The following is a 26,267-nucleotide window of genomic DNA, read 5'->3' on the forward strand; positions in this document are numbered from 1 at the left end:
AAGTCCATAGTCATTGTATCTCTCTCTCTCCTCCGCACAAGGAATCCCCTCGCATGACCCATACCAGGGTGGGGCTGGTTGCTGTCTCTACTCTACCAGAAAATGAGCGTATCAGGTAAGGACCAACGCCCATTTTCCTGTTATTGTAGAAACAGCAGCCAGACTGGGACGTACTAAAGACTGGGCTCTCCACTAGGGTGGGAAATTGTAAAAAAGGTCCGTTAGGGCACAAGCACTTGTTGCAGCACCCTGCGCCCAAAGGCCGCATCAGCCGACGCATATTTGTCCAACTTGTAATGCCGTATGAAGACTGTGGGAGACGCCCAGGTGACCACCCGGCAAACTTCTTCCAGGGTGGCTTGAGTGGACCAAGCCGCAGATGTCGAGCGCTGCGTGTAGAGTGAGCTGTAATGTTTGCAGGGACTGTATGGATTGAAGTTCATAAGACAGTTTAATACAGGCTCTTATCCAGCACCCCAGACTAGACGATGAAGCCTTGGTACCCAAGGAGGCCTGGTGAAAGGAGATGAAGAGATCTTCCTAGTGGCGGAATGAGGCGGTGCGGTCGATGTAGATCTTGGGGGCACGACGTACGTCAAGAGTGTGCCACTTGCACTCCCTCTCGTGACAGGGAGACGGACAGAAATCAGGTAAGGTCAACTCCTGACCTCGGTGGAAACAGCTATTGACTTTTGGTATGAATGTCGGGTCCAGTCTTAAGACAACTTGGTCTGGATGGAACACGCACAAGTCATGCCTGACTGAAAGAGCAGCCAAATCAGAAATACATCTGGCTGAGGTTACAGCCACCAAAAACAGCATTTTGAAGGACAACAGTTTCAAAGAAGTGGATCTCATAGGTTCAAAGGGCGCGGAGGTCAAAGCCTCTAGACATGAGGTAAGTCCCAAGTCGGATATCTATGTATGGCAGGGGGACGCAGGTTAGACACTCCACGGAGAAATCTCCGGATCAAGGGGTGAGAAGGTAGATGTTCGAATGCCAGGCCATCCAGAACAGAGGCCAGAGCGGCCACCTGTCGGCATAGCGTGTTAGGGGTAAGTCCCTGATCAAGCCGCTTCTGCAGGAAGTCCAATATCTGGGGAATGGATGCCCTAAGTGGGTCAACAGTCTGGTTGGAACACCACAGAGCAAAAGTACGCCACATGGCGTCATAAATGCAGTTAGTAGAGCTTCTGTGTGATGCCTGAATGGTAGCAATGACGTTGAGGGAGATGTTATCGGCTGTTAAGGCTTGCCGCTCAATCACCATGTGGTTAATTGCAGCCACTGGGGGTCGGGATGACAAACTGACCCTTGGTGTAGAGACAGGAGAGACCGTGGGATGTGCCATGGGGTGGAGGTTGACAGTCACAGGTCGGCATACCAAGGCCGGCATGGCCAATTCGGCGCTAGCAGCAACAGTTCTGCCTCCTGTTCCAGCATTTTTTGAATTACCCTCTAAATGAGGGGAAGGGGAGGAAATTTGTACAGGAGACCCCTGGGCCACTGGCATCTGAGAGCATCTACTCCTTCTGCCATGGGGTCCATGAACCTCGAGTAATACCTGGATACCTGATTGTTGTCTGCCATTGCGAACAGGTCTAGGACTGGGATGCTGAACGGTAGTGTCAGTCGATGGAAGAGATTCGGATGGATGCTCCACTCCGCCTGATCTATAGTTGTCCGGCTCAGCCAGTCTGCTTGGACATTGAAGACCCCTGAGATGTGTTCTGCCCTGAGAGATGACTGGTGAGATTCCGCCCATTGGCACAACAGGTTGGACTCCTGCATCAGGGACCAGGAACGAGTTCCCCCCTGTCTGTTTATGTGTGCCTTGGTCGTGGTATTGTCCGTGAGGACTAATATGTGTCAAGCCTGAACTCTGTGGTGGAAGTGTCTGAGGGCAAGGCGAACCACCCGCAATTCTAGTCAATTTATGCTGTTTTGGCTCTCTTCGAGGGACCACTGACCCTGAGCCACTAGGCCCTGCATGTGTGGCTCCAATCCTGTCAAGACTTGCGTCCGTCGTGTGAGACTGCACAGCTCACTGAACAAGGTTCCTTGCAAAATTGGTTAATGGACGGAGCATACCCAGTCTGGCTGCTGTCTCTACGATAACAGGAAAAGGACAGATTCATAACCTGAGTCTCTTCCTCAGTCATAGAATTCCATTGTTCCATCTCAACTGAATGCTGCAGAGCACCTTAGCTAAATTCAAAACAGTATATTTAAAAACATGTTTCCAAGAACCAACAATATAAACAAAGGACTCAAAATAAAGTCTCCGATAACAGAAAGTGAGATCAGTCTGTTGCAAACTGTCATGAACTAACTGAATAGCCTGGAAGTAAAAATATTAAAAACATTCCATATCCTCTGTGATATTTATAACTGGATATCTAAAAGATACAAAAATTTGAACTTTATAGTTATCTTATTACTCACCTGTGATGGGAATCAGTTTCCAATGTATTTCAGTTGCCTCAGAATTGTTTGAGTTGGAACGTTGTCTATGATAATTCTGTTCAAGGGGTGTACTAGGACAGGGACTAATGCAACCATCAAAGCTACTTATGCTTCCTGTGCTTGTTTCCTAAATAAATACATAGTATTTCAATTGTTAATTATATGGTGCTCTATATAGCATATGGTAAATGCATGTGTTTGTGTCCATGTACATCCATAAGAATATTTATACATACACACACACAAATGTTAGTACTGTTTATTTTAATCATTTCAATATACAGTCTTCAGAAACTAAAACTTTTTTGTACTATATTAATTTAAATAATCAATTAAGCACTAATGTGATATCCCTATCTGTATTTACTGTGGCTCTTATTTTCAAGATAGTCAAGTACAACAATTTGAATTAACAGATTTACTCACACACAAGTCACTTTCAGACAGGAAAGAAAAGCAATTGTCAAGGTTGCCTGGTGATAGCACCAGCAATACTTTTTAAAAGTTAATTACTATTTAAGATATATTTCAGCTGGAAGTGTTGTTTTGTTTCAACTGGAAAGAAGCAATTCTAGAGGAAGTAACCCTTCCTAGGCTCCCAAGATCAATTTTATCTCTTGATCTCTTCCAGTGAAGGAATGATTATGCCCTCCCCATTACTGTCTGAACAACCAACACAAACCGCAGTCACAACAGTACTAGAGTTTTTAAAAAGTCATCTTCAACTCCCAAATTGTCAGTATATGACAAGCATAGTAAACCAGATAAGAAGCCCTTGTCAAATGTTTGCTTGTGCCTATTTTGTCACCTTCTCTATAGATGCTCACTACTTTAAATCTACTCCTGACAAATATGCTCATGCACTGAGCATTCAAGCCATGTGTAACTTCAAGGGTCACAAGAATACAGGAAGTGCTTATACCGAATTAGATTATTGATTCATCTACTTCCATATATGAATCACCAGGATTTTTGACAGATATCTTCCATAGATCTGCCTAAACGTATCTATCTTCAATTCAAATACAACCCTTCCTAAAGGAATTCTGCTCTTTAGGAAGACTCCACCAAAAAGGAACAATAACATTCGTTTATGTTCCTAGGCGCCAAGACTGAAAGTAACAAGAGATTCAGTGGTACAACTACAATACCATATGGACAGCCAGTCTGATGTAGTAGTTAAGGCCTCAGGGTAGAACATGGGAGACCATGAGGTCTACTCCGGCCTTAGGCACAAAACCACCTGGATGACTTTGGGCCAGTTACTCTCTCTTAGCCCTAGAAAGCAGCCAATGGCAACTTCTTCTGAAACATTGTCAAGAAAACTGCAAGGGACTTGTCCAGACAGTGCTAGGAATCAACAGTGACTTGAAGGCAAACATATGCATGTACTTATATAGAAAAAGAGTTATGCTACTAACTTTTCTTCAGAGTCGTGTTAGATTTTCCCACTGAAAATAGCATTAACAACTATAACACAATTGTTCAATATAGCAAAGTTTATAGATACCCAATTATCTTAAACTTCACTAATCTGATCTGCTCTGTTAACTGTGAGCCTTTTAAATTGCTCTTAATATTAAATTGCAAGAGATTTGCGAAACAGAAACATTCTTACTTTTAATGGTAGTATATGATCTGGATCCGTTTCAATAGTGGAGGCATCAATAGAATTGGGCAAACATGTTGCACTTTTTTCTATCATGATTGGGCTTTGGGGATCCTTGAATTGAGTCTTTTCAGGTGTAGTTTTAGGAAGCTCGGGTTCTTCCTTGATCTTTGGTGGAATGGGATTGTATTCAACTGTTTGTTTTGAATAATTTTCTAGTGAAGCCTGTTTAATCAATCTTGCTGTTTGAAAATCTGCATTAGTAAGCACTTCCGAAAGTAATTTCAAAACACCAGATAGGTCAGTAATTGGAGGATCAGCAACGTTTTGTTGTCTTAAATCAGTATCACGCCCACCAAGATCAGCTATCATCGAAAGAAGTGACTGTGGTGTTCTGTCATGTAGCAATCCAGCTGGGGTAGGGATAGAAATATACAGAAAAGACAAATATTATGCTAAAGACTTTTGACTATTCATTCATCAATTGATGGATATGATACATACAAGGAAACACATTTCTAATATTCTACATTTTGAGCCTAGTGAAAAAAGTATTCAAAGGCAAAAACCGATGTGCTCTTTGTATGAAATATCAGCAGTTACATTTATACCGATCCTCAAGCCCAACACCTTGCTTGGGTATTTTCAATCAATAGGCAAGCTTGAAAAATCTGACCTGGGTAGTACCTAAGGAGAGTCCACCAGGAAAACTTACATTTGCTGACTAGACTTGGAAATCAAAACAAAATCTCCAAACGGCAACAGTCGCAAAATAATACAGTTTATTATTGCCAGTATATGGGTATTTTCAGGCAATACCCAGGAATTGTAGATTTTTACCTACTTAAATGTCAGGGACTTAAATCTTCTGCACTACAAAGTTCCATACCCACAAAAACTGATAGAATATGCTTGATGCCAAGCCACATAACAAAAATGCTGAATTTGTAACTAATATAAGCAATAAAAACTGTATGAATGTAAAATGCAAACATTCAATATGAGCAAGTTTTTCTTTGTATTAATATTCAACATGCTACAACAATGAGCTACATTTATAATTATTTACCTAAACTCTACAGTTAATACAGAGGTTCTTACCTTCATAGTTTTCTGAAGCATTGCTCATTTTTAACTGTTTTTGTGGACTCGCTCCTTTACTTTCACTTTTTCGTTTCCGCCTGCTTTCATTTCTATTGTCTTCTGAGTCAGAGTCTCTGTCTACATTTTTCTTTGTGTAATGAATTAAATTAATCAGATCTTCAATATTTCCTCTACCACGATCTCCAGAGTGAGCAGACTTTCTTTTTGCAGCTACATTTTCATATTTTGATCCATTTCTTTTTCCAGCTTTTTTTCGTGTAAAATCAGGTTCATCTTCGAGGGGTTCATAATCTGAAACAGGACTGAACTGTTGAGGTTTTCTATTACTGTCCATTATTTTCTTCACTTTAGAAATAGGAATCTGATATGTTTCTGAACCAAAAATATAGGAATTCAAACAGCTCTCAAGATGGGATTTATTTTTAGGACCAGGATAGAGAAATTTTTTCTCATCCAAGTTTCCTTTATATTGATATAAAACAAATTCTTTATATTTACTGTATCGTTTAAAATAGTCATTTATATATTTTTCCATCAAAATATTCAAACCAGACTTAGAATTTTTGCGAGAATGTACATATGCATAATGCAACGACTGGATAAATCTTGGAAGTTCTGGTATAACTTCATGGGTTTCATCCAATAACGGCGTATTCTCATTTTTCTGATCATTTTTTTGCACTATATTCAGAACGGGACAAAAAAAAGGGGGGGGATCAGTAAACACCATTCCTTGAATAGTTATACAATATTGTCTTTGCTTCATGGAATCAACACGTACATTTTTCCCCTCATCATTTTACCTTAATAGCAACTAAGAAGAAACTTGAGATCTATTTTGGAATTTCTATTCTGCTTGTATTTTAAGATTAAAAACCTGAGATATTTCACACATGTTCATCAGGAAGGATAATGAGGATGGTAGGCATAGAAAAAGGGGTTTTTTGAACAGTATGCTTAGTACTTTAAACAAGAATTTAGCAATATTACCTTGAAGAAATGTATAACAATTTCATGAATCATTTTCTCTTGTGCAATTACTTTTGTACTGATTAATATGTGCATTTTGATCTGTGATTACATTAATTAAAGCAGAAGCTTAGATACAGATGTTTTAAAATAAATTACAATTATGAGAAATTGTTCTAAACATGAAGTTTAGGGGAGTTAATTCTGAAATGTCATTTTTTTCTTTTTATAAACTTATGATAAAGCATGGTAGAGGTGATATTATTTATTTATAATGATAATTTATCATTCACAGTGATAATTCCCTTTCTTTAGTCTATCACTTCAATTCCAGTAGGCATTTTTAATATAATAAATTTGACTGAGAGTGCCATTGATGAAAGTAAGGTATCAGGGCTAGAAATCAAAAGACCATGAGTTCAAGTCTGCTGTAAGTAGGCATAAGGGCAACTGGATGACCTCAAGTCAGTCATACCATTTCATCCCAGGAACCAGACAATAACAAACATTTCCAAAATCTTGCCAAGAAAATTGCAGAAAAATAGTCCAGGCAGTCAATAGGAGTTAGCAATGACTTCAGGCATATATATGATTTTAAAAAAAAAAACGTTCTCTTTAACTTTACCTCTTCACTAACACTTTAATTAAAGAGTCAGGAAATTATACCCATAATCCCGTAAGGAGGAAAGCTGCTTTAGGAAGGATGGGATTGGTTTATAGTAAGCAAACTAGTTAAGACACATTTAAATACAGCAATTCAGGATTGATATTCACAGGAATTAACTAGGCTAGGTTTCTTTCTTTCAAGATTTCACCACTTTTTTCTCAGGCCTTAAGAGAAAGGAAAAGATAAGAAAATGTTTTGACTAGTATTTTTTCTTTACTGTAATTTATCAGTACCAAGGGCTTTACCACCATTAATTTTATCAAACCTGTGTTCAAATACCAAATGTTTTGAATGCACACTTATTCTAAGAGAGGTGAGTTGCAGCTATAATCTTTTGATAATAAGTAAACAAATTTCCTGCTTCCTGCCTATTGCTAGGCTAGCACTCATGGCCACTAGAATGCCAACCTACTTTAGAGATGAAAATCAAGTCTGGCTTGATTATAACCCAAGGCTGGATCTGCAACTTCCATTACTGTCATTGTGTCTGAAGTACAGCAATAATTAACAATGGACATACCTCCAAATTAAATACTGAAAAAATTACCTGAAGTCATTAAATTTCTAGGCTTCCGAAATAGAAACAATGCTTGCAAAACCCGAGGCCTTCCTGTTCGATTATCTAATTAAAAAATAAAAGGGGAGAAGAATAAAAGAGAAAATAAAAGTTAAAAGGTAGCAAAAATACTCACTCAAACCAATTGCTCAAAAAAGACATAGTATTTGTATACCATATGGGGAAGCCATTTGATAAGGAGAAAGAAGCAACAGGTGTCCTCCATCGACAAGTGGCTTTAAAATAACCTACAAAAAACATATTTAAATTAGGAATGGAATTAAAGTATAGTACGTTTTGTTCATGCTGTAATTTCAAAAAAAAACAGGTCGTGTTGTTTTGAAATTTTCAGTACTACAAATATGCATATAGTAAAATTATAGGGGAAAAAATCCATACTCACTAGGTTGTCTGTCTCTAGCTTCTGTAGTAAACCTTCCAAATTGCTCCCTGATCTAGTCTTTTCCACAACTTCGAACAGACTACAATACATTCCATTCTTAAACACTGAGAATACAGGAAAAAATAGCTATCAATAAGCCATCTCATTAGAGAAAAAATTAGTACAGGGAGTCCAAAAAACACCACCTAAAATAATTTTGCTCCCCTTTCATCCCTCAATAAGCAATTCTATGGGAATAAATTTTAACAAACAAACAAATATATCTGCTTGGACAGGACTGGAAGGAAGGTACTTTTCAGCAATGGGAAACTACTCATGTTTTGAAAGAACTGTCCAGTGCAGGTTCTATTTGATATTGGCTCACAATGGCTCATGTCTCGCTTTTCTAACCACACAAGAAAACAAGAGATTGGATGTATCAAATATAACTCAAAGTTAACTAATGTGATGTTGTGGACTATAGTCATTACTAAGGTGTTCAAATTGGTTTGAGTTCAAAACAGCCATCTAGAACATTTTAAGCCTGAAACAAAACTGGATTTTTTTGACAGTTTCAAATATTTTTTTAAGTGTTCCATGTGATATTGAGCCATGCAGTTGGAATGTTGTCTATTGATTTTTTTCCTGTTCTAGACAGTATAGAAGGTGAGGAGTCACATTCCTGTTATTACTGATTTACACTGGATGGAATGACCTAGTGGTTGGAGTTTACAAGTGAAGCAATGGCAGCCCTTAACACTGTAAGGAAGATATTCTAATCTGATTGCCACCAATGAGAGACAACTAAAGAAGGTTTAAGTTTGTAATTAGCTGGATTGTTCCTCACTGCAACTTTCTCTGTTGCTGGAAATAAGTACACCTGATTGCTGATCTCCAAATTAAAACTCATTGAAGACAACTGAAATCTGATCATATTTTAAATGATAGCATAATGAAATAATGGAATTGGTGAGGAGAGTGGTGTGAATTTTTCACCACTTTCCTTGATCTTCAAATGAACTCCCCTTAGAATTTGAAAGTACACCCCCCCCCAATCAAATAAAGAAAAACCTGTTTGCTAATTTGGAGGTAATACTTTTTTTTCAGTTCTGTGAATCCTGGCAGCAGCAACACAGTTAGGATTCCTTGCTAGATATACATACAAATTACAATGATCTCTTTTTAAGCAAATGAATGTCATTAAGCACTCCAATTATTTGCCAACAAGTCCAGTTTATGACCAGTTATACTCCTCCCTCCTACTTGGAGTTTTCTCCATTTGTGTTCTAACAATTATAATACTGCTCGATCATTCTAAATTCTCATTTTGACAAGTAATCTTTTAAAAAGAATAACTATATTGGTAAATCTTACTTTCCTTAACTTAAAAAAAGCTCTTACCTTCCCTTTCTCCCGAGTAAGTTTCTTTAGCCAACACACGAGATGATAATTTCTGTGCCAATTTTTCAAAGCTCATTACCATTTCAACATCAAGTTTTTCAGGACTAGTGGTCATAGAAGAAAAAAAAGGATTTCATTACTCTTTTGTTTTAGTCTAAATTAGGGATGTCAAATTCACATCGTCACAGCGGCATCACAAAACCTATCAGAACTCCCCCTCCCTTTGCTAAACCAGGTGTGGGCGTGGCCAGCACGTGACGTATCCAGCCTGCAGGTCAGGAGTTTGACAGCCCTGGTCTAAACTTTTTCCCCCCTTTCATATCCTAACAAAAACCTGGAACTGTGCAAAAAGCTTAATTGTTGACCAAGAATCAGATTAGGGAAAAAATTTCAACCAGATTTATGTAGAAAATGTGAGGGTAGCAAGACTCAGTGGACATAAAAACAGTCTGAGGCAACTTGACTGTGAGCTCTGAATGCAAGATTAACACCTACCGATGGATTGGGGATGAAAATACAGAAACCAACTGATGAGGGTAAATTTGTGAATTCTTCTGAAAAGGCAAAACAACTGACAATGGATGCCTAGGAATCATAGGAGGAGCCTAAGATCTCAAGAAAGACATACTGGCTGGAATGTATAATTGGATCTATACCTAAAGCAAATTAGGCCAACGTCATAGAAATTGATTCATAATTAATCCCAATCCCAAAGACCAGAACAGTAGAAGCCTGTATCCGTAAGGCACTAAGGCAGTGTTGGCAAAGCTTTTTGGCACTGAGTGCCAAAATGGGAGCGTGTGCGCTAGAAACCGGAAGAGCACCACTGGGACTGATTTTCTGGTCTCTGGCGCGTGCATGCACACCAGCCAGCTGGTTTTCATGCGCGCATGTATGCCACAAACCAGAAGATCAGATGGCCGGTGCACATGCACACATCGGAAACTGGAAGACCATCTTCCCGGCACGCACATCCGCACTGGGCAGCTGATCTTCTGGTTTCTGGCACTCCCACGCATGTGAAGACCAGCTGGCCGGCACACCAGAACCCGGAAGAGCAACGGGCAACGGCTCCCGTGCCAACGGCACTAAGGTATAAAGGTTTACAATGCTGGACTTGGATTGCAAACACTCAGCTTCAAATCCACCCTTTGCCATGTTGGATGACCTTCATGTCAGTCACTTTCTTTTAGTCTAACAAACATCTCATAGGGCTAATTGGGTGAAAAACTGGATGCTACCTTGATTTTCTACAGGAGAGGTGGGATTTAAAAAAACAACAAAATGAACATATCGCTCTAGACCAGCGATGGCGAACCTTTTTTGGCTCGCGTGCCACAAGTGGGGGGAAGCACAGGGGGGTCGTGTGCGGGTGTGTGCACCCATAATGCAATGCGCAACCCCCCCAGTGCACATGCGCGCACTACAGGCGTTCTCCCCCCCCCCATTTTTACATGCTTTTTTCGGCCTCCCCAGGCTCCAGAGGCTTTATCGGAGCCTGGGGGGGTGAAAAGAGCCTCCCCCGCCCCCCGGAGGCCCTCCAGAGGCTTCAGGGACCGTCCGGAGGCTTCCTTGACAACTTCAGAGTGCTCAAAACGACCCTCCGAGCAAACTTCTGGTTTGCTCGGAGGGTCGTTTTAAGGGTCGTCACTTCCGGTTTGCTCGGAGGGTCGTTTTAAGCGTTCCAAAGGCTTCAGGGACTGTCCAGAGGCTTCCGACACCTTTGGAGCGCTCAAAACGACCCTCCGAGCAAACCGGAAATCACTTCCGGTTTGCTCGGAGGGTCGTTTTGAGCGCTCTAAAGGTGTCAGGAAAGCCTCCGGACGGTCCCTGAAGCCTCTGGAGGGTCACTTCCGGTTTGCTCGGAGAGTCGTTTTAAGCACTCCGAAGGCCTCAGGGAAGCCTCCGGACGGTCCCTGAAGCCTCCGGAGGGCCTCCCGGGGGGGGGGGAGGCTCTTTTCACCCTCCTCAGACTCCTATAAAGCCTCTGGAGCCTGGGGAGGGCGAAAAATGGCTTTAAAAAAGGGTGAACTCAGCTGGCCAGCGCGCGCATGCGTGCTGGCCAGCTGACAGGGCAGCGCCTCGCGTGCCCTGACAAATGGCTCCGTGTGCCACTTGTGGCACGCGTGCCATAGTTCACCATCACTGCTCTAGACTATGGGGTATTAGCCTGGTGAGCCAATACAGAACAGAGTAAGATTGGGACTTGTCCTTAAGCAAAGAGTTGCTCATCAGATTGATGTCATTGTATATGCATACCTTCCAAGCTTACTGATTGGACTTGCAAATATATCACTGATTGTTGACTGTATATCACAGAGTATTAATTTATCCTATTTTTGTTGATCCTGTATTGTATATCCTCTATAGAAAGCTATATTTGGGTAATATGTGTGTGTACATGCTTATTTTATTAATTTCCTCAATGAACTGTCTTTTTAAATTGTTCTTGTGTCTTATATTCAACCTGGGGAGCATTGAGAACTAAAGAAGCTAGCAATGCATTTTAGCAGTTAAAAATAAAATTACTAGTGCTGTGCATATAACTACAATGTTCCAATCTTTCAAGATTTTAGATAATCTAGTGCAATTCAAACTGATTTCAGATCTGGTTATGAATACTTACAGTTTGCAGGGAAGTGTAGGGCGTTTCTCAGATATCAAAGCAGCATGACAAACAAGCTTTCCTTTGTTTAAAAGTTGCCCTTTCCATAAAGCATAACTTGATTTATCTACAATATAAAAGGACAAAAATATTCAAAATATTAATGTAATGTTTCTAAAAAAGGGGATTTTAATAATTATCAAGGCAATTATATGCAGTGTCAAAACACCTTTGCTAAGTTAGTAAGAATAGATAGCCTTGAATTTAACTCACTTGATAATAACAATGACCAGGAATTCTATACAGATAAGCTAGCATGGAAGAGACAAATCTTCCTACTCTGTCCGACCTAACCTTAGTTTTAGTTTTTGTACAAACAGGAAGAAACCTGTTCAATGAGCTTATTTCTGCTTTTACTACTGAATAAAGAAAATAGTAATGATGTTTACTGTGTGCGTTAGTAAGTAGAAAAACAATATATCTTCTTATGAAATATTTATCTTATTGCCAACAGCAGCCTGTAGCACAGGTGAGAAGTAGACAGAAGGACATTTCCTCCCACTTTCAGGTTTTTATCTAAAATGAGACAGCATGGTGATGGGCATGAACATAACAATCTTTGTCCACTAAGTAAGTGGAATATCCTTAAATAGTTTCTTTCTATATCAGTAGAATGAAGATAGTTATGTTCAGATCCCATATGGATCTCTCTCTAGGGAAGAAACTAGTGCAGGATCTTCTATTTAACAGCTTCCATCACTAATGTTCACTTTACTTCACTAAAGTATTTTCCATATGCTACCTATCACTGTGACTGTCAAAATAGCTTATCTGAACCACTTAAAGCTTTAACAATCACTGGAATGGGAAAGAGCAACACTCTCTTTCAAGTTTACAATCTGGCCTAATTCCAGCTCCCACGTTTCCTATCTTTCTAGAAGAGAAGACTCTTTTAACACAAAGCCTTCCAGGAACTGCCGTACAGGAACCAGGCCGCACAAGCAAAGGAAACCCCATCCGGGCATCTACCCCCAGTCCATGGAAAAACTGTCCTCCATGGAACCGTCCTGGCGCTCAAAAGGGTTGGGGGCAGCTGGCCTAGAATATATATTTATCTTTAAATACTTTTAATAGCTTAATTCTAACTAGAAAAAAATCAGTAATTGAGGTATTTTCTGGAAGGCATAACATGTTTTAGTATATTTAAAACAGATGAGCATTCATTACTTTGCAGAAAGAATGTCACAACTAGAGATAGCCCACATTTAATAACCTGACTAGCAATACCAGTGCTAGGTGACACTGTTAAATGAAACATCATGTGGCTGTGACTGACTTTAATATATTCTTATAACCCCTGCTGCAGTCATCATGTGTAATGTCACATGACCAGGACTTGCGACCTACTGCCGGCTTTCTCACTGACTTTGCTCAGAAGTCGGCTGCAAAGATCATAAATGGTGATCATGTGACCCCAGAGTGTTGTGTCAATCATAAATATGCACCAGTTGCAAAGCACCTAAATCACAATCATGTAACTGTGGAAATGCTGCAACAGTCATCAATTTGAAGACTGGACATGAATCTATTTTTCAACACTATCACTAGTTAAAACAGTTGCTGAATGAAGTAATCATTAATCAAGGACTACCTGTACCCAAATTAATATTTCAGGCAATAGCCCACAATTTTATTTAGTAATCGAATTCTTACCAGTACTCTTATCCATACTAGAAGTCTTTGATCTATAAGCAAAGTAAATACAGATATAATTTAAAAAAAAAACAATTCATTTTTTATTGTTATGTAATAAAATCTAGATGTAATAGAATAACTGTATATAATTTATAAAACATTTTTCATGTAGAAAAGAAGGGAATATCCATAGCTAGCACTTCAATATTTCATTGACCGCTCACAGCCCATCAGCTGTTTCTACACCTTTCAAAAAAATATGAAGATAGTGGAGGTTAAAGTTATGTATTTTTAAACATTATAGTCAGGTTGTCTTAAGTCTTAAGTCACTTGCAGGAAAGAGCAGTATTTCTTGTTTCTCTACTAGGCAACAGCTGAAAACATTTCTCTCATTATTTCTAACATATACCCAACTAATCATTTTTTAGAATATCAACAAAACAACAAATCCCAAAGTGAAACTATGGAATACTTTAAAATGGCATGTACAAAATTTTCCAGATAATTCTACATAAATACACTGAATACATTAATCATGAAGCATTAAATATGAGGAAATAATATGAATTATCTTTTACATAGGGATGTTCCAAACTTAACATACCAAGCATCTCAACCATATCCAGCCAAAACAAATTTATATAACCTGAACTTCAATGAGCCAAACTGAGGACACTAAGGATTTCATTAACAACCTGGAGGAGGAAAGCTGAATTTTCCGCCGATTGCCTTGCCGAAAGTGGCGAGTGGTGGCATTGGGGGGGGGGGGAGTTTGAACTTTGCAATATGCCACGAAGTGGAGCTCTTTAGCGTTTAGGGGGCTGTCGAGCTTTGCAGCATGGAGTGAAAGGTGGGAGGGGTTTGGCAGACTAGACTGGCAGGGCTGGAAGGAAGAAGAGGCGAGGGGGTGGAATTTGTAGGCATCAAAAGAGAGTGCGCGCAAAAGCTCCTTTAGGAATATGGAATTTGGCTCAGATCGTTAGAGCCAATCCTGCTGCCTGAAAAGCAAGTTCTTTGGAACAAGAATCAAACTGTACTCAGCACAGCCATTTTGACTTGGCATGGGGTTGCTGTGGCCACTTGTGACTGTCTCATCCTCAGCTCGGATTTACCCTGAGTTATCCCAGAAGAACTTCATGCTGGGGGTGAGGGGGAGAGATCCACTGCTTGCCATCGTTAATATTCTCCCGCCTTCAGGGAGGTGAGATCAAGATAAGCTCCTCAATGCAGGGGCAGCGTCCTGACGCCCCAGCTTTCCGAAATCCCTCTGCTCCCTTCTGTTAAAATAAGTACACTTGGCAGCTTTCGCCCTATTTACACCCGCTCCCTGAGTTTTCCGCTCCCAAGAGACACAGAGGCAGGCAGGCGGAGAGGGGGCAATTGCTGAGCGGAATCGCTGGTGGGAAGGGAGCAGAGGAAAGAGGCAGCCGGGCAGAGCCTTCTTTAGTGGGTGGGGGCTGATGGGCGTGTGCATGTGTGTGTGTGTGTGTGTCTTGCCAAAGAAACTGCTGCTGCTGCTGCTACCTGTATTACTACTATTACTGAGGTTGCCGGGCTGCCCGTGAGAGGAGGAAGGAGAACTGATGGGAAGGGAAATTCTGTATTTCTTGCTTGCATTTACTTTTGATTTCATTTGTCTCCAAATGCATACATACATACATCCCCCCCCCCCAACTCTCTTCTCTCTTGTTTTCTCTCTTCCCTGAAGCCTCCGGAGGGCAAAAAACGGCCCTACAGGCAACCCAACCCAGAAGTCCCGAACTTCCAGGTTGCCCATAGGGCCATTTTTCACCCTTGGTGGCTTTAGGGAAGCCTCCTGAGGGCCATTGAGGGGGGGGGGGCTTTTTTCACCCTCCTAAGGCTCCTAGTAAGCATCTGGAGCCTGAGGAGGGCGAAAAATGTGTCCATCCGCAAAAATGGGAGGGGGGTCCCGCGCGCATACATGTGTGGGGAAGGGTGTTGGGCACATAGCATTAGGAGTGTGGCATGCCAGGACATGACCCCGTGTTCTCCCCCCGCTTTTGGCACGCAATGGCAAAAAAGGTTTGCCATCGCTGGTATAAGGGATGTGAATAAATAGTTTGATTAAATAAAGGTCATACCTTTTAACTACTATTTTATACAGTACTTTTTAAAATGTAAATTTTACTCACCTTACTTGAGGCAAGTACTTTAGCATTTTTTCATCCTTGTACAAAAACGATACAACAGCATATGGACACACATGTCTTGGTCTTTGCCTGATCTCATGAAAGTGATATTCATAGAAATAATACTGGAAACAAATGCATAACAAGTGATATTCATAGAAGTAATAATACTGAAAAAATGCATAACAAACAACTTTGTCTGAAATTTACTGGGCTCAACTCAGATGATCAGTGAAATATAGTTCTAGTTTTGCTGAAATTTACATCAGTGATGAGCAGTCCAGGGTCACCTTATCAGGGAGATGGATGGCATATAAATTTAATTAATTAATAATAAAAGAATTTTGAGAACAAAAAACCATTTGCCAAACACAACTCTGTAATTTATTTAGGAATACATGGACCGACATAATCAATGACATTATTTTATCTTTAAGATAAGTTGCATTATTCACAGAGCAGAAAAACAGTAGAAAACAATAATAATGTATGAGAGAAGAGAAAATACAGGTAATACTTGATTTACAATTGGGACTGAAATTTTGGTCAATAAACAAAATGAAGTGTTTAAGTGAGATGTGACATAACCGCTTTACTGACTCAGTGGCCATTGTTAAGTGAGAATCCCAAGTCTTTAAACAGATGGAACCCCAGGTAAGCAGTACCGGGTTGTTGCTGGGGGGGGGGAGGGGTTGGGGGGGAGGGGATAGGGAGGTCCTAGGAGCAGAGGCTGCATGCTAGTTGGGAAAGGAATATTAGTGTGGCCCAAAGTCTCAGCTGCCCCGGCTCAGTCATTACGATGACTTGCAAGATTGATGTCAACCTTCTCAGGCAAACCAGACAGAAAACAGAACTAAATGAACTCATTCTACTTTACTCTAAGACTATAATGACAGAATCTTGAAAATCTGAAAGTACAAACTTTCCATTTGCTGCTTTTAGCTGCCTCATCCTTTTGAGCAGGTCCTTTCTCAGTTTCTTTTTGTGACCATTAAACTATTGCAGGCTCCAGACCCTCTTGTCTGATTGTTTAACTAGGTACCATTTATGCTCAACTTTTCTCAATACTACTAATGCATTCCATTACAACCAGAAACTTTCCAAAGGATTACAAGAATGGGATTCCATCTTGGAGAAGGGTCAGGATGCTGGCTTCGAGAACAGCATAGCCTTATGAAGTACAGGACTTTGGGGCCAATTGGGGTTTTACACAATGGTGGAGTAGCTGTGTGGGGCTTGAAGTGTTATTTCTCAGGGGCTGCAACAACTGAACTATAGGTTTGGGGTGGTGGCAGCTGGCTGAGACTGCTGAAGTCTTCAGGCTTTCACTTCACCCCCAGCCCTGATTGCTACAACAGGGTAGTTTGGAGGAGGGGAGATTGGCAGGTAGAAGTAACTGCAGCGCCTCTTAAGGTCATAAGTGTTTGTAGGCTGACAATAGTACAATTTTGGTCACGTGACCATGGGGGTGCTGCCACAGCCATAACTTTAGGTAAGTCCATGTTTTCAAAACCATCACGATTTTAATCAGTTGCTGAACAAATGATTTGTAAGACAACCTGTATACCTAAATCTAAATTGCCCCACCTTATTCAACACTTTCTATATTTTTTATTAGTGCAGACCATTCTTGCTTCCACTGTATCTATAATTACTTCACACTTGTACTTTGTTCTTTGAACTATTTGTTTTCTCTTTTGCTCCATTCCCAATCATGACTTCCTTACTCTTTCTATTCCTTTTCACTGATCAACTCTTCCTTTATATATTGTTTGGTATTCAGTTATTCATTATTTCCAGCCAAGACACTTACTATACTTCTTTCATACTGGTCATTCACTTTTGTATTCAGGCCACATTAATTTAGCACCCCAAAATCTTGCTCGTCTCCTATTTTACTACAAATGCTTAATTAACACACTTTCGTTGTAAAAACTTTTTATGTTTCTCCTGACATATTAATTTTTATTTCCAAGTAATAAAATGGGTAGCTATTTTTATACTATTTTTCTCATCGACATTCATTCCTCACAATGTATCACATAGTCCCCACAATTTTTTCTATTTGTATCTGCATACAATCAAACTTCATCCACTTTTCCTGCATTAGTAACTTTTTACCAAGATACCCAATTCATCCGATTATAGTTCTTTGTTATCTATAGTAACTTCCAATTGTTCGTTCCATTTTTTTTTGTTAAATGCAAGCCACCTTGGTTCTTGATGCACTAATTTTCAGATGTGTGTACTTCTTACCGAATCTTAAAATCTACATTTGCTCCAAATTATTTCAGTTCTTAACTAGTTACATGGCAGTTTCTGCAGAGAAATATATGCATTCATATTTCCAACCAATACATCTCTAGTGACACTGTAAGAATTATTCTTGAATACAACCAAGATAATATCATGCAACTTTGTTTTATTCCTTGTTCAATGTTACACCATTAATTAGCACTTAATATATTCTCAAGCATGCTTTTCTTCCACTATCTGCAATCAGCACCATTTCCCAAATGTTGGTTGTTGTCACCTTTGCAATCTTTTGCAATTCTGCCAAACATTCTTACGCAATTTCACAAAATAAAAACAATCATTTCCTCTGCCTTTTTATAATTAATCTTTCCTTACTCTATGTCTTTTTCCTCATTTTTATCCTTAGTAGCAATTATTCACTATTTGCATTATTTCTCATTTATAGCATTTTTCAGTTTCCTGCTGCATGAAGCATCTTTCATGGTCCCTGTTAGTGTAGCTTTACATATTTGTGTAACAAAATTCTTTTTACTATGTCCCAAGTAGCTCCCACATTCCTTTCTTGGGTCCACTTTCCATTCCTTTTATGGGGAAATTATCTTCTAGTAGCTTTTTATACAGAACTTCGATTTCTTCAACACTTTACTTTCATCACTTCTTCATCACTCTTTCATCACCGTACTTTCAGTCTCAATTCTTTCACATATTTCCTAATCTTTCATACCTGCATTTTTTAAGACCCATTCTCGCTACTACCAAAACCAGTCTGCTTTCACTTTTCGAACAATTTCTGTATCTTTTACTGATCCTCTCAACCTTTTAAATAATCAATCAAATCATTCTTTTCGAGTTACTCCTTTTCCATGTGTGTATTTGAATAGCCTAGCTTGTCATGTATTCAGAACGAATGAAACTTGTACTAGTCAAATATTCATCAAATAGTCACCATTCTCATTCAATTTCAGGTCTCCAAATGGCCCAATAACTTTTTGTCCCAATTTTTTCCCTGAACAGCAATTGTTTCGAATGATCAAGTTTTCCCCCAAAGTCTTCTCTTTCATATCACTTCACTAAAACATAACACATAACCTACAACCACGATACAAATACCAGTATTTTCTGATATATATTTTGATTTTTTCATTCTTAAGTAACCATCCACTGTCACTTCACTTATTCACTGACTTCTGTCCACATCAACTTTTTTCACATTTATTACAGCTTTCCATTTTCTTAGTTTCGCATTTATAACTTATGTATTTTTCTTTCAATCAACTGTGCATTTTACTCCTCTTGTATTCTAGGTTGCAAACTTCCACATGGTACATCAGATGGGCTCTTCAGTTAAGTGAGCCTTTCATAAATCCAATAAATCCAATCCAATCCAATATAACACTTTTATCAAGGTAGAAAAATCAGACCTAGTTGTATATTTATAATGTTCCCAGCTAACAGAAAGGATAGTTATTAATCAGTTGTGGCACATTTGCCAATATCCACAAGTACAATCAAAACCTAGTTTCATTCATGCTATTCTGTGAAGTCAGGATTTCTCATCTATAGAATATTTCACAATCCAAGGTATTGTTACTCAAATCTTACAAATTAGAAGGCACTTTTCTACATTAAATTAGGAAGTTAGGGCAGCCATATAAATATTTTCCAATATTATTTTTACCTGTGTACGTTCATATGCTCTGTAACTACGGCCGGATGTAATTTTGTTTGCAGTTTTTGAAACATGGCATTCATGTTTTGGTGTAGGATCCAGTGCATTTTTTACAGCTGAGTCCATTACATTTACTGTCTGGTTATCATATTTATCATATATAGTCTTCATTTTCCCCTAAATATTAGGAAAAGATTATTAATATTATTCCAGGAACAATGCAAGCTCACAACATTTTCCGCCCCATAAAGTCACACACAAAACAATAGAACATTAATGTTCACTTAATCAATATATCCCTCAGCTTAGTCAAAGGTGATTCAACTAGATTTTATCAGAAATGGCATTAATATTTTTCTAAATAATCAGTGCACTTTTTAATCCTATGGAATTAACTCATACAAATATACAACCTCCTTTAATAATAATGTGAAAAAATGTATGTAGGGTTGAACTGTGGAATATTTGGTGCTCCCTTAACTTGATTGATTGCATGTTTCATTTCCGAACTAGAAAACATCATCAGTGCTTAAAAGATGTTTAAATTTTAAAATATTGTAATCACATTTATACAGAAAAAAATTATTTAAAGTGTTTTATTCACATATATTATTGCATTAAAAACAAAGTGCTATATTGGTTTACTATTTCTCCTTAAGACATAAGATGAACCCTTAAAAAACTCCCAAAACATACCTTTATTACTTTAAAAATAATAATATCACCAGTTGCACTAGCCTCCAGAGGATTAGTCTGTAACAAGTCAGCATATTTGGAAAGATATACACCTGTAAGATATGTAAACAGTATGTCAACAAATGACATTTACATAATTAGTTTTGGTGATATATAAAAATGTCAAAATAGTCATTCCATATAATGTATTTCAATATAGTATAAATAAAATTCAATGTTATGTTTCCAATAATGAAAGGTGTTTCCAATGATGGAATAGTGGTAAATTTGGAGTCTTCTGTATCCTAACCAAGCTAAGAATGTGTGCTTGGGTGTGCGTGTGTGTTATTCTTCACTTTAAATTGGATTTTGGAACTGTGTTGAGGAATATGAAGATATCTTTCTATGTAAAAGGTCATACCCCCTTATGACACTTGAGTTTATCCTAAAACATTCCATGAAACTATTAACACCATCCAAGTGAATAGCAGCAGTTATATTTTTAATCTAGGAAAAATAAACTTATTTAAATAACATGTACGCCATCCACTTCCTGAATACGTCTGCAAATATAGTAATCAGATCATTTAATATTAATACATGAGAAAATTATGTAAATTTATTTATTTATTTATTTTTTATTTCTATAAGAATTCTCTATTATTACATATTATTCAGATTAAAGCAGAAAATAAACAACCCAAGCTGGTAACTAATTTAAAAATTCAGAATAGGTCAACTGGATAAAGTTGGTATCCTGGTTTAAAATGTATTAATCAGACACAATACATTTTCTGCTTTCATATTTCTAATTGCCACATATTTAATAACAAAGAAAGACATAGTTACCCATTGAAGGATTGCCGAGAACTGTTATCTTGGAATGGCCCACCAGTAAGCCATTTTCACATATACTTTGGACCTAAAATTAAACATTATTTAATCTACCAGAATGATACAGAGTTTTGTGATACTATGATTGACTGACCAATTGTTATTATTATGTTAGTCTTTGTTTTTTGTGTTTGCTTTGCTATTATCTGCTTTTTGAAATAATTATATTAGGACAGGAGGCTTTAAAAAGCATAGTTACAATAAGTTGACTTGTTATCTTTACACAGTATATTTTAGTTATACTAATCCCTTGATTTAATGGATGAATGGGAGGGAAAGATTGTCTTTTTAAAATTAATGTCCACTAAATGGTGAAGCAGACCCAAAATTATGAGACCCAAAATACACTCCTACCAAAAAAAGATATTCAAATCACAGCTGAGGAGCAAATGCTGTAGGCAATTCACAAGTCAGCACAAATGATGGTACTCCTGGCAACCATATCCATGGCTGATTAAATGCCGAAGCTCCACCATATTTCTGGTTTGTCCATGTTACCTTCAATCAAAATGCCTTTGGCATAATCTTATAAACTTACCTATACTGCATTAAACGTCTAGCATTGATCAGCACAGACTGTTCAATAATATTTAAAATACTCAAAGAACTCATTAATATCTGCTTCTGGAAAGTTTTGATGACGTCTTTTACCATATTACAGAACAAAATAAACTATCTTGTGCTTGTGATTGTTAGACACAGTATTTTAGTAATTCAAATGACAAAGCAAGATAATTAAAAAATCAACTCTCCTCCTTCGATGGATACAAGAGTGGCAATATCGGACTTTGCCTTTCTGCTTAATAATAAAGCAGCACAAATACTGCAAAAATGGTGCTTTAAAAAGTGTGGAACCACATAAACACACCACTTTCCAAATAATGAAAAAATAGCATCTTTTTCAAGGTTTGCAGTTTGCTGAAGTGACAGCATATGGAAAGATGCAGTTAACAATTCAAAATAAATTAGTATTAGCATTACTAAATGTTCTAAAGCACATCTTTCAAAGAATTTGCACATCTCTCCTACTCTAATATTCCAAATACCAAGGAAACACAGCCAACATAAACTTCTAACCCAAACCTCGAAAGTTCCATAATGTATAGATAAAAAGTTGAAGGGGATCATTTTTGCCTCAGAAAATATTTCACCCTACTCCAAACTGAAATGACAATTAGACTTTGCCTAATTCCATATTTTATTCTAGAGGCACAAGAGTAGAAAACTTGCCAATGAAAGTATGTTCATGCAGCAGTTTTGTCTAAGTGCTAAACAATCATCACGTGCCAATTTTCTGCATCCTAACATTTGTCTTTTATAGCAGTATTATTTCATCTTCTATTCTAATAGGCATTAACATTAATATCTCAATATGAAGAATTTTCTTAACTTTCCTTCAGATATGCAGAGATTATTTTCTTCTATGCTTCAATTCTATTGATTCGAGAAGCCAACAGTTACTGTACAAAAATTACATTCTTACCGACAAACGATCAACCTTTAGAAATGCATATGCATCAGCAAGCTCTTTCTCTGACCTCCCCTCTTGTTTCATTTCTTTTCGTTTCTCTATGAACTTTCAAAAGAGAAAAAAACCTAATATAATGAACAAAAACTAGCACATTTCATAACATACATGTAGACCTCAAGTTACAATCATTTGTTTGGCAACCATTTATGTTATTATGTTATGATATTTCAGTTATGATGGTCATAGCATTGAATAGATTCAGAACTGGCCCTCGAAGTTGCAAACTCCCTCATGCAATGAACAAAATATGGGCACTTGACAACCAGTTTGCACTTTCATGATCACCATTTGTGACCATCTCTACTGGCTTCCAATAAGGAAAATCAATAGTGAAGCTGGCAAGAAAATTTCAAGTTATTAGGGTAACTCTCCCCAACACTCTGGGCCTTCCTTTGCTCTCATACATCATGCCATCCTTCCCACATAATCATCAAAATAACTCTCTGCCTACACCTTAAGATTAGATGAGACATGAAATCTCCCTGGAGGACATATATAGGGTCCCCCTAACCAACTTGCTCAGATTGAAGAAGCTATTTTGATAAGCAGTTAAATGTTTTGAATCAACAAGAAAAGAAGCCCAGTTGCCATGACTCAACTTCCAGACAACTCTACCTAGATGACTGAGTCTTCATCAACCTTATTTGGCATTTTTTTCAAAAGTGGTTTGCTATAACCTCCTTCCTAGGGCAGAGTATCTATGACTGGCCCAAGATTACCCAGATGGCTTTGTGCCTAAGACAAGACTAGAAGTCAAAGTCCCTCAGTTTCTAGCCTGGCTCTTTTCAACATGTACAATACTAAAAAATTAAAACCTTTCAGAATCAAAATGTTTTTATAACTTTTCCTTTACTTTTACATTACTGAAGTATACCATCATAACCTAAATCATCTGAAATTTCTACATGCATAGCACTTATGTACATTGATAATATATACTCACATCCTTTTCCAACAGTTCACTATGAACCAGACTGGCTTTTTTGTATGCGAATCTGTCCTTTGAAAGGATATCTAAATATGACGAATGCAAAATGTTCACAATATCTTCAAATTCACGAGATTCATTTGTTATGGGCTGAAAAAGAGCTACCAAGAAAGAGAAAATAGGAAACTATCAGCCTTGATATCTACTAAAGCTATAAAACTTTAGAAACAGTCAGTAAAACTCCATGGTAAAGATTAAAAAAATGTTAGTAAATCTGAAATCTAACTATTATCCTAATAAAAGCTGCTTCTCCTACACCATTATTCAAAATAAACGGAAATTGTTGGTTTAGCCTGGCTTACAGCTAATAACATGTTAATGCAAACAGCTAACTTGTTCCTTTATTCTTTACATTGTGTGATTGAACTTGAGTCTCTGGATCCCCTTAGTAAATTCTAAAAGCAATAAACTAGATTTTGTTTTTGGCTTCTATATTTTGGACTTGTTTTGAAGTATGAAATTAATGCACTAGATTCAGCAAATATTCTTTTTCTGAACTTTGTTATTTTAACAGAGTGGAAAAATACAAACATGATGGATCTATCCAACCAATCATACTAACCCAACTGTTCTGGTATAGTGCTACAAAGAAGAACTCTGAATGTTAATAAATCCAACATATTTCAATTATATATTTTGCAGTATGAAAAAGTTCCAATGTAGCAACTATTAAATGTATTAGAAAAGTATTTTGCAGCATTAATGCTTATTATTAGTTATAATATAGTAGTAAAAAAAAGATTCCTTTGAGCAGTGTTTAACTCATGGTGATAAAATTTACAGTAATTTCCTTGTAGCAATAATTATTGCCTTCTAACAGGATGCTTTTTCAACCTTCCCATCAGTTCTATAGTTCTGAATTTTTTTGATGTTCTTACATCGATGAAGTAATCATTCAACTTCATAAATTTATTAAAGTGTTTGATTTCTTACTATTTCAGTTTTATGTTTTATCTGGGTTAGTGGTTTTGTAGGTCTGTAATATATTTGATTAGATGCAAAATTTTATTTTTGTTTTAATATATCTTAATTGTTTTAATGTGATGTGCAAACCATTTATTAGATTGCAATGGGTAACACATCCAATATTAACTATAAAAATTAACTATCATCTGAATATATATTTTAATATTTGACAAGCTTGCAACTTAGTGTATTTTATTTAAGTTTAATTATTATAAAAAAATTTAAAGGGAGGATAGTTATTTCCTTTCCTCTTCCTTTCTATACAATTATGTTTAACTTAACTTACTGAAAATCAGTAGTTCACATTGTGTTCAACTACATAGTAAAAATCTAGAACCAGTAGTCAGTTACAATGTGATTTCAATACGCTAGGAAAATCTAACATCAGAGTCCAAAAATTAGTGAATATATATTTTTAAACCTCTGGCCTTTTTCTGGTTTTATTAATATTCACCTCAATGAAGGTTCAACAATAATTGATACCTATTTTTTAACACTCAGTTCCAATTGCAGCATTATCTATTCAATTGTATATATTATTTCAGTTCAAGTTTCACAAACTTCAGATATTATATACAAATATTCAGTGCGTGTTATTAGCCACACAGTGATGGCTTTACATATCTTAGATTACAACTATCAGCATGGATAACAGAAATGATAAATTTGTAATCTAAAACACCTGTTTTAGCATGTACCACATTGAGTCAGGCCAGAGCTGGGTATGTGCACTGGGTATGGGGAAGGTGAACAATCAAAAGTTTCATTATGCAAGGCTTTTGTTTTACTTTTAAAATTTTAACAGTGTTTTTAATTCTTTCTCTATAACAGGTAGCATATGGAAGAGATGTAGTTAATGTAAACTGCAGATAGGCTGTGGAATTGAATGTTTATCCTTTTCCAGAAATAGTACAATTCAGGGCAATGGCATAGGCACCACTGTTTACCATGTTCTCAAAAATTGATAAAAGCTCAACATCAAGGGATACAGGGAACTCAGTTTAAATAGAACAAGAAACAGTAGGAAGAAAAGGAAAAAGTAAGGAAAAAAAGAGCCATGATTGTGTTTAAAAACTGTATCCCAGAAAGAAATGTGGTGAGTCTGTAATATTTAACTTTATAAGCTTTAAAAACTGAAGCAATTTATTTTTTTAGCAACAACACAGCTACCAAAGTTCTGTGCCCAAGTGTATAATTGAAATGTACCGCTCATTTGAATTTGGAAATTTCTATGATAGATTACCTATTCTTCAGCATAGGAGCACTGTATCAAATCTTCACTTCTTTCTATATCATCTTATATTCACAGACTGTGCATAGTACTATTTAATAATTGTTTCAATTTTCGCAAAGTAGGTGAGTCAAGAAAAAAATAAGATGTGTCTATTAAAAACCGCAATGTCCATTACATATTATATCAATGGCACAATAACCAAAGTCAGCATAGAATTTCATTCAACTTACTTCATACATATTGATATTAGAAATCTGTCTAGAAAAGAAAAACATGTCTTTGCACAATCAAGAATAAGTTTTAGATAGTCTTCAATCTTCAATACAGCTACTTTCACATAATATGAAGGTGGGAAATTATATATATATATATATATAAGACCTTGTTCATTATAGCAAAGAACAAAGGAAAGCAGTATGAGTAGTATAAATGAAAAAAGTATCTGAATA

At 37.4% G+C, this 26,267-nt stretch overlaps 1 protein-coding gene across 4 annotated transcripts in view; it reads right to left on the reverse strand.

The window, feature by feature from the left end:
* Positions 1-26,267, reverse strand: part of TASOR (transcription activation suppressor) — a 45,038-nt gene that overhangs the window by 15,487 nt on the left and 3,284 nt on the right. For all 4 annotated transcript variants that reach the window (XM_081939573.1, XM_081939572.1, XM_081939574.1 and 1 more), the window contains exons 2-16: positions 23,574-23,719; positions 22,583-22,675; positions 21,055-21,127; positions 20,227-20,318; positions 19,540-19,707; positions 15,609-15,730; positions 13,474-13,505; positions 11,782-11,887; positions 9,156-9,259; positions 7,776-7,879; positions 7,548-7,620; positions 7,364-7,438; positions 5,178-5,861; positions 4,086-4,489; positions 2,447-2,594 (exon numbers count right to left, since the gene is read on the reverse strand). In XM_081939573.1, coding sequence (XP_081795699.1) covers positions 2,447-2,594; positions 4,086-4,489; positions 5,178-5,861; positions 7,364-7,438; positions 7,548-7,620; positions 7,776-7,879; positions 9,156-9,259; positions 11,782-11,887; positions 13,474-13,505; positions 15,609-15,730; positions 19,540-19,707; positions 20,227-20,318; positions 21,055-21,127; positions 22,583-22,675; positions 23,574-23,719 — 2,424 coding nt within the window. The remainder of the gene's footprint in view (positions 1-2,446; positions 2,595-4,085; positions 4,490-5,177; positions 5,862-7,363; positions 7,439-7,547; positions 7,621-7,775; positions 7,880-9,155; positions 9,260-11,781; positions 11,888-13,473; positions 13,506-15,608; positions 15,731-19,539; positions 19,708-20,226; positions 20,319-21,054; positions 21,128-22,582; positions 22,676-23,573; positions 23,720-26,267) is intronic.

This window comes from Natrix helvetica, assembly GCF_964273705.1.
Source record: "Natrix helvetica genome assembly, chromosome: 1".
NCBI classification, from domain to species: Eukaryota; Metazoa; Chordata; class Lepidosauria; order Squamata; family Natricidae; genus Natrix; species Natrix helvetica.